This window comes from Triticum dicoccoides, chromosome 3B (assembly GCF_002162155.2).
Source record: "Triticum dicoccoides isolate Atlit2015 ecotype Zavitan chromosome 3B, WEW_v2.0, whole genome shotgun sequence".
NCBI lineage: Eukaryota > Viridiplantae > Streptophyta > Magnoliopsida > Poales > Poaceae > Triticum > Triticum dicoccoides.
Window position 1 is genome coordinate 811380097 of NC_041385.1, and position 9513 is coordinate 811389609.

General features: G+C 45.2%; 1 protein-coding gene across 2 annotated transcripts in view; it reads right to left on the reverse strand.

Moving 5' to 3' along the window:
• Positions 1 to 5096, reverse strand: part of LOC119278634 (WAT1-related protein At1g68170-like) — a 10230-nt gene extending 5134 nt beyond the window's left edge. For both annotated transcript variants that reach the window (XM_037559969.1, XM_037559968.1), the window contains exons 1-6: positions 4877 to 5096; positions 4052 to 4226; positions 3893 to 3955; positions 3268 to 3384; positions 2189 to 2426; positions 1077 to 1235 (exon numbers count right to left, since the gene is read on the reverse strand). In XM_037559969.1, coding sequence (XP_037415866.1) covers positions 1077 to 1235; positions 2189 to 2426; positions 3268 to 3384; positions 3893 to 3955; positions 4052 to 4226; positions 4877 to 5081 — 957 coding nt within the window. In that variant the 5' untranslated portion in view covers positions 5082 to 5096. The remainder of the gene's footprint in view (positions 1 to 1076; positions 1236 to 2188; positions 2427 to 3267; positions 3385 to 3892; positions 3956 to 4051; positions 4227 to 4876) is intronic.
• Between the last annotated feature and the right edge of the window lie 4417 nt (positions 5097 to 9513).

The window sequence follows — 9513 nt, forward strand, 5'->3', positions numbered from 1 at the left end:
GCATTCATTGAAAAGCATGCTAGCTCCGACACTGACTTCGTAGATCTAGTTTATTATGTTACCAAAGATTGGTTTGCTGAAAGCCAGGAGGGAATGGAAACCCAAAAAAAGTCGGTGGAGGGTGGGAGGTTGGACGAAGGGGTGGTGGGGAGAAAAGTGAAAGATGGAACCTCGGGTTCTTTTTTAGTAGAGATGGACGAGAGATAGATATAGAGAAGACAAAAGATGTGTTTTTTAGAAACCGTGAATCCCTAAATCTGATACGTGGTCAATCATGACTATTGCTAGCTTAGCCGCATCAAGATGATTGCATTTTTTTAATAAAGGGTGGATTTTATTGACTCAATATGAAGCATCAAGATGATTGCATGTCTGCCTAAAAAATGCATTGTGTGTCTATCCGTACATGTACCATTTTCTGTATGCATACCGTGACAAAGTGAATTGCAGAAACTATCGTTATTAAAGGTTGCAAGAACCACGCTTCTGCTGATTTGTGCCAAAAACCACCAACTCTGGACCGAAATTTTTGTAAAAAAAAAAACACTAGTTGGTGACTTTGGCCCATCTGATGATGATTATAACAAGTGGAGCCCACCAAAGCTAACGTGACATAATTGTTCACGAGGACATCGTTAGACAGAAAATTTGTATATATTTACGAAACAACCCTTGTAGTTTACAGGGACACCCTCATCAAAAACGGGCGGCGGCGGCTCGTTTCGGATACGTCGGAAGGTCATGGGAGCCGGCCGCCATAGCAACTAAGGATAACATGAAGCACGGGTCAAGCACGGCTTGCAAGCACAACTTAGCATATGTGGACGAACGTAGTGATTTGTTTGTCCCTTGTTTTATAATAAAATAATAGTTGAGTACTGATGTACTCCAATGAACTAAATCAGGGCCGAAATATTCTTAGTACTGAAGCACGGGTCAAGAATAAAGTGCAAATACAACAGTAAATATCTCGATGGACAATAAGGGTTGACAATGCCAGATCCACTTGGAGCCCGTTTCGATAATTTACACAATCTTTGGACAAATAAAGTAAATACATTCTGAAAAAGACTTACCGAGTAGACAATGGTTAGTAGTTGAATGTTCCATCCTATTTGCCAGGCAAGTTTATGCCTGCTCATAATTATTCCGATGGCGAAAGTTTGCACACCACCCAGAACACAGGTCAGCACAGAGGACCAGTGTTTCCATGGATACACCTTCAAAACTTTCACCTGAATTATCAACATTTATGCATTATCATTAAAATTATACATCTAAAGCAAAGAAGAACAAGAATAAAATACTGAATTATAATATGCTTCTTGTGGGGAAAAAATACACACTGGCCTTAGTCCAGAAAACACAAGCTTTGTTCCAAATGAGAACAGAAGGCTGCGATTGTGGTTAGTAGTTGCCCGACAGCAGTGAGAATTTCAAGATGTATCTGCAACTAACTTATGTACTTATGGTGTTATCAGAAAGAGTATGGTCATAGGTACAGGATTTACAGACCAATCTAGCTTGTCGATTTGTTAAGAGCATGGACATAGGTACGTCCTGTGGTATTTCGATGACTTGACTAGTCAGGTATAATTGATGTTCTAAAATTTGTCCTACTGGGACTGGACGGGTGGTTTTCTGCCAACAGTATATCCTTATAATCAGCTGGTAAGCCTTGTGACTAGCCAATTAGGCTGGATAATTACAAACAGGTGGGAGGTGGATTGAAATTTTCTGGCTGTATACAATGTTTTGCTCATCGATGTCATATTCATACAGTAGCCAGATATCCTGATTGATAAATGATGATACTTATGTAACTACAAAGGTTCATTTTCAGGACATGATAACACATCCATCATGCTAGAATCAAGACATTTTCCCACCTTCCAGATGGTCACATTGTCGTTTTGGCTTTGGGATTGGAGAAATTTGGAGAATAGATCTGTTTAGTTCATATATAGTTGAGCAAAACTTTGGGAGCCCTTTCTTGTATTTTATCTTGGTTATTATGCTTGAATGTCTTTGGGTGATCAAGACAAAACAAACCTATTGTTTGGCCCCACTATGCTTGAATGCCATTTATTGGTATCAACATATTCGTGATCTTATTATGTTGTTGCGTACATCTAGTGGTGATAGGTTACCCGAAGTATTTTAATTTACATGATATTACCGAACAAACCTGTATAGGGTACCAAAGTGCATAGCTGCTGAAAGCACCAAACAAAATCAAGGTGCCCCTCAAATGATGCTTTCCAGCAGCTCCATTAGAATCTTTTGGTGTTACTCTTATAATTGGAGACCAGAGATGCAATTCTTTTCCTTTGTAAAGACTTATTAGTAGAGCCCCACCAAAACAAACCAATGCTCCAATCACTTTCGCACTGCCGACCTTGGATTTTAGGCGCAACTTCTCCATGCTGCAAAATCCAATTCACATTTTTTAATCTGTAATAAGATAAGTAACTGAACTATACTATTCATTCTGTGCATTAGTTCGTATGCAAACATGTAAAATCATATCCCGCGGTTATTTTGTTGTGTTCGGGTGGTTCTAATTTATTGACTGTCTATCACATATTTACTTGTAACCATAATAAAGAAATGATGTTAATTAGAAAAATTATTATGCAAGCTTCAGAAATACTTATTCTTTCAGTATTTAGTATGTTGTTGAAGCAAATTATTTTGATCGTTCAAATAATGATGTTGATACCAGGAGAATAGCATGCATATGAAATTCCATGTTATTGCTTCAAACATTTTAATCATTGTAAAGTATTGAATTATTGTATATATTGGTAATACAAATTTAATACTAATATAATAAAACTATAATTTTTACTCAGACTGTTCGTAGTACTAATGAAAGCAACTAGAGCTTCACTGACGTGTGTATGCATATATTTATTTGGTTTAAGATGGTATCACTTCTTTTACATGTTTAAGGTAATATAATCTTAGCTCATATCATTTCTCAGAAGGTTCTTATAATATTTAAGCATATATTTATAATTTTATTAGGTTTATGAAAAAATGAAGATGTGGGGCTTGTACTTTGTAAAGCATCATAATTAGATAGATACCATTCACTACCAACATTTGGCTAACTTACTGAAAGCAAAACAATTTACATTCGAATATCAGGTACTAGAAAAAATACAATCAAAACAAAATTGTTAAAAGTCTATAGAATATCCACATGTAGCACTGGTTCTTTCCAATTCTAGACTTTTATGTTAAGAGGAAAGACTGTTTTACCCAAGTATTATGGACAAGATAAAGGTGAAAAGTGGAGTCAAACTTGAGAAGATCACAGCATAGGAGGCAGCTGTGTCCCGTAATCCATAGTAGTACAAAGCCATGGGCAACGAATATCTGTACGAATGAAATATATCATCAATACATTCATCTTCTATCTTAATCATGTACATAAACCTAAACCCAATATATTGCATCACATATTCAGTCTAATTGAATCTCACAAAACTGACTAATCAGAAATCATGCATCTTAACATCTTAATTCAGATTGAAATTATAAACAAACAATATGCAAGAATATGTTTGATGAGTCTGGTAAGCAAGTTTTTCATTTATAGTTTTGGGAGATTTAAATGAAAACATGCCAGCAAAAAAGGTTTGAGGACCCCTCAAGTTGAGTTTATGTTTTAGCATGGAGTGGGTGTGTTGACTGAACTAATTGGATACCGCTTGGTTCATCATCAGACCGGCATACGAAAAACTGATATAAATAGTTATATTTCATCGCCAATTCGACTCACTGAGAAGGACGAGAATCGGGGATAAAATCATATATGTACTCCAGAACACCAAAAACTTATTATTTGTGCATAGGAAGATTTTTAGGATAGTAGACTGTATACCCGACAAAAGCATTGATGAAGAGCCACCCAAGAGTCTTCATATCCAATTCCCTCCACTTCCCCCTGCAGATATGTCATTTGCTTGAGCCAATTTTAGCAAATATAGTACTAGCTCGTTTCCATAAGATATAAACTGAATGTAAAAATGGTCTAACGTACCTTTCTAAGAATAGAGCAAACGGCATGATGAAAATAGCAGCAAGCATACTTCGATAACATAGCAAGGAGAAGACAAACATGCCAGCATCAAGTGCGACCTTGCCTAGCAGTATGGTCCCTGTGTTGAACAGCTCCACAAGAATCACGCACAGAGCTGGTTTCCATCCGCTGCTTCCTGTGTGTGACAGACAATTTCACTAGAAGTATTTCCACGAAGCAAAACAAAAGATTTATAACCTAATTTCAAACTTGTAAAATGCATCATCCATTAGGCGAGGATTCTGCAACGTCCACTTGCTTATTCTCCTCCCGACTTCCTATTGCCCTTTTTCATCTTCTCTTTTAAATTTTTGAAAAATATAAAATAAACTTTGAGAAACTCATTCATGATTTTGAGAAGAAAAAATCGCCACGAAAATCGCTAAAGACGTGGAGAAAAGATGGGCCACGAGCGGTTGGGCCACGTACGAGCTGCTGCACGAGACGCATCGCATCGCAATTTTCACGCACAGGTCGTTCACGGGCCTTGTCTCACAAAAAAAAAAGGTCGTTCAGGAGCCAGATCGAAACGAGACACAACGACCCATTCGACGGCGGCCATCCCGAGTCCCAACTCCCAAACCTAGAACGGCGGCGGCGGCTGGCCAGGAGCAAGGAGGACGGGGCGGCCGACGGCGGAGTGTCGACCAAGCAGGCCGGGCGCACTGCCCAGCGAGCGGCGGCTGAGGGCTAGCGGGCGGCGGCAACGAGCGACGGCGCAGCCGCGCTGACTCACGGTCTTTACCACTAACTAAATTAAACGGGCAATCGATCATGCGTACGTACCTTGGACCTCCACGGCGGTGTCAGTGTCCTGGCCTGGCAACGCGCATACTTTGCTTGCATTTGCAGCACTGCGGTTGACTAGGCCCCGGTTGATGTCAGCATATCCCGTCGAGGCCGCGTGGAGGGCCGGAGAGGGAAGCCGGCGCGAGTTGGCAGCTCCGGCGGCAGGGTGAGCGGAGGAGACGACGGGCAGCGCACTGTTCATCGCCGGTCGAGCTTCTTGGGATGCTTCAGCAGGGCATTCGGGAGAGAAGCAAATGTGATCCCATTTTATAGATGTAATCTTGACTGTCGTCATTTGGGGAAGGGAAAACTTCGTAGGCGGTCGACTTGGTACGCGATCTAACAGACCATGAAAATCTCTCTCCTTTCTAACCACCTCCAGTCCCCACTCCTGGGCAGGGATTTTTTTTTCTTTTTGGATCATCGAGCGTGTTCCGTGGCCGCTGCGAAAGACCAAAATCCACCCAGGCCTAGGCGAAGCACTAAATATTACCTCGTCCCAAATTACTTGTCTTAAATTTATCTAGATACAGATGTTTCTAAACAAATCTTTTTTTTTTCAAGACTACGCCTAGACGTACCATAGCTTTATAGAAGACAGAATTTCAGTTACAAAAAACTACCAGTCGCTGCGAACAATGAAGTTAGCATAAACACCACACCCGAGCAACGCCAAAGACGGACAACACCGTAGAGAAAGCTACCACGTAAAAGAGACTATTCTAAGCTGAAACACAACACCGTGTCTCGACTGACTCGTCAATTTCCGAAGACCACCAACTTCCACAGAACTTCGCTTGTTGACACACCATCCACTCTACTCGCCTAAAAGGAAGTGGCAAGTGGGTGGCAAGACTCTATCCGATCCGAGGATGATGCCGTCTTGTACACACCGGCGACACGCGTACATAGCACCGCATAGGATCAACTGAGAATAGCGGCGAACACCGGAGGAGAGCAACGGGGAACCAGCCATGTTTCCGAACACAATGCTCCCAACAGAGGAACAACGTCGAGGACGCCGCCATTGTGCTAATCCAACACCGAATCGAGCCTTTGCTCAGAGACAACCACAACTCCAAGCGAGCGACGGACATGACAAACACGCCTTGGCGACCCCTCCAAGGAGGTAGGTGGCATTCACAGGTGCCACCGCCGCCGGCCCGACGGAAGCAGTGCAAGATTTTCATCCACACACCGCACATCACCACACCAGCTAGAATTGGGCAACACTATCCCAGAAGCTCCACATCGCCACCACCGGAGCAATTTGCCAATGTAGCCGCAAAGCCAAGGACTGGGCGCACGACAAAGAGAACCCCGGCCACACCACCAACACCTAGCCTGGACGAGGAAACACAACCACCCCGCACCTCCGGCAAGGTTCAGGAGACCAGGACCATTCACAACAGCCGTCGCCCACTCCAAGGGATAGCCTTGCGACGGCCGGACCCACTTCTTCACGAAGAACCATGCTGCACCATCGGGAGAGCACCGCCGCTCACCACACCGCCCAGAGGTGGCCGGCCGCTAGCTGCTCACCAAGACTCCATCTTGGCCGAGCCATCACAGTGCCGCCGCCACCAGCCTGGTCGTGGACTCACTCCACTGCCTCTAGACGGCGCCGTCACGACCCAAACTCGCTAGCTCCAGCCAGTCTCGCCGCTCTACTAAACCTCCATCCGAGCTCCGGCCCCAGCCCCCACCTCCAGCCAACACAGATCTGTCCGGGCCGATCCCCTCCAGGAAGAAGCACCGCACAGGCACCATCATGTGCGCTCTGCCGCAACACGCCGACACCGACCAGCAAGTTGCGCCTCCATGCATCGCCACCTGCTTGCGCATCCCACCTGACGTGCCGGCCTCCGAGCTCCATGGTCATGACTGAAGAAGAAGCCACTTGTGGCACCGCTCTAGGAGAGGACAAGGAAGATCCTGCTGCCGTGAGCGTCGTGCGGGATTTGCCCGTTGGCGCCCGCCGGCGGTCAGGAGGGGGGGGGGGAGCTGGATGTCGGATGCCGGCAAGGGTTCGAGCACCCGGTCACAGACGGAGGGCGGGGGGGGGGGGATGCACAAAGGGTATTGCTCTAGACAAATCTAAGACGAGTAAGTTTTTCACATGCCACCAAGAAAAACACCCTTTCACTCGAAAAAAAAGACCTTTTGACAGCAAGGAAAAGCAGCTTTCAGCGAGTACAACTTCACTGTCGTATCTTTTGTTGTTCCCGAATCATTATCATACTGATACTGCAGTAGCAACCAGGTTTATTTTGATACCAGAAATGTTGCAAATAAATATCCTCCTCTTCTTCCTCTTTGGAGGCAATGCCAAACTACTTTAGGTACGACAGACAGCTTTCCGATGTTTGTACGACGCCTGATCCTCGTACAAATCGTGCCGTATGTGTATGCAATAATACCGTAAGACGTAGGATCGTCCTAACTAGCGAATCAACATGTGGTTGAGTTGGTTAGGTGGACAGTGGTATTCCCAACCCACAAGGGTTCATATCCTGATGCTCGCATTATTCCTGATTTATTTCAGGATTTCCGGTGATGCGCGTTCAGAGGCAGGAGACGTTCCCGTCGACGACGAGGCGCCTACGGTGACTTCGTAAATTTCAAGATGATATGCCGGCTCAGTTTCTCGGAGGTACTCATAGGGTTAGAGTATACGTGCATGCGTTCATAGGGGTGAGTGTATGCGCGTGTATATGAGCGCTTGTGTCTGTACTGATGCTAAAAAAAAAGAATCGTCCTAACTAACATTAGGACCTACTATAAGTTCCTGTCCACAAAAAGGATAGGCAACTACTGGGTAAGGTCATTTTTGAGACAGATTGTATAAACTTGAAGCAAGCTGTGAGCTCCGACGAAAATGACAGATCGACTTTGGGCACTCTAGACTCTACTCCATCTGGGGTTCATCAAGTACCGACTTGAGTTTTTCCCTAGAATTTGTAACACTCGAGCGCATATGCTGGCACGTGTTGGTGCTAGGGAAATCGGTAGTGACCATATTTTATGGATCATGAATTTTCCCGCCGATGTAATCCGTGCAGTGGCCGGCGATTCCGCCGTGACCACAGGTTAATGGAATGCGAAGTGTTCCATGTCAAAAGAAAAAAACTACTGCTATAAATTACTGATTTTCACTCTGTGTCGGTAGCCTTTTTGTTGCCGGACGCTGGTGGCCAAAACAATACGTGGTTCGCTAACATCCTGAAACGAAAGTGCTGGGCGGACGACACGCCATGCACGACAGTGGAACGACGCCGAATCCAGCCGTCGACTGCACTTCATTTTTTTTTGAAACGGAGGCAAAAGCTTTGCCTCATCCATTAAATAAGAGAGAATAGAGTTAGTTACAAACAACCCAAGTATACGGCATGCGGATTACTCGCGCAATAACAAAGACTCTAGTTTTTTAGCACCGGCGATGATCCAAAGGTTAGCCTCGGTGGCGATGGAGGAAAGCAGCACTGTCGGAGGGGCACACTTATGCCTGAAAACTCGCGCGTTTCGTTCATTCCAAATTGTCCATGAAACAAGCATGGTGAGGGATGCCTTGGCTTGTCTGTGCGGATAGCCGTCGTCGCAAGTACTTGCCCACCAAGATTGGACCGAGTCGAATAGGGGCCAGGTGGAAATGACGAAGTCGGGGACGTGGTACTTGTCAATGACCAAGGACCAAAGCCTTCTAGAGAAGCGGCATTTGAAGAATAGGTGACTCCCACTCTCTTGTTCCCTCTTGCAAAGGGGGCAAAGATCACAGTTCGGCCACCCATGCTTTGCCAATCTATCCGCGGTCCAAATCCTGTCTTGGAGAGCCAACCAAGCAAAGAACTTGACTTTTGGGGGAGCCCAAACTTTCCAAACCATCTTGTCCATGGGGGCGAGAACCAATCCTAAAAATTGTGCCTTATATGCGGAGGCCGCCGAGTAATGCCCCGAGACCGAGTGCTTCCAAAGGATGTCATCCTCGGAGAGTTCGTCAAGATGGACCTCATGAAGGAGCATCCAAAGCGTGAAGAATTGTGTGACATGCTCGGCGGAGATAGAGGTGGGTGGATTGATCTTGAGGATCCATGCGTTGTGCTTGAGGGCCTCCCGCACCTTCCAATTCTTACGCATGGAAGCTTCATGGATGAGCGGGGCAATATCCTTAGGCTTGCGCCCAAGGAGCCAAGGGGAGTCCCAAAAGGGGGTCTTCGCGCCGTTACCAATGGAGATGGTGGTGGAAGCATAGAAAAAGTTAAGGTCCTCCTCGTCACAAGGGTTTCCCAATCCGACCCACATCTTGGTAGGATCCTTCCATTCGTACCAAGGCCACCGCAGCCGGAGCTGCACTTCATTCACGTGCATGGACGGACTGATATATATGATCGTTCGCAAATCGTTCGCACACCATCGTGTGCATAGCATCGCTCATCCTGAAACAATTTACAACGGAAGTTGCGCCATAAGTAGCCACACACACCAATTGCTAATTGAGACGCATGTTTGCTCCATCGGGCTCATGCTTTTCTGCTGCTGGACTTTCGTAGCACAACAGATTTGCTCCATCGGGCTCATGCTTTTTTTGCCGGACTTCCGCAGCACAACAGATTTGCTCCATTGGGTTCATGTCTTTT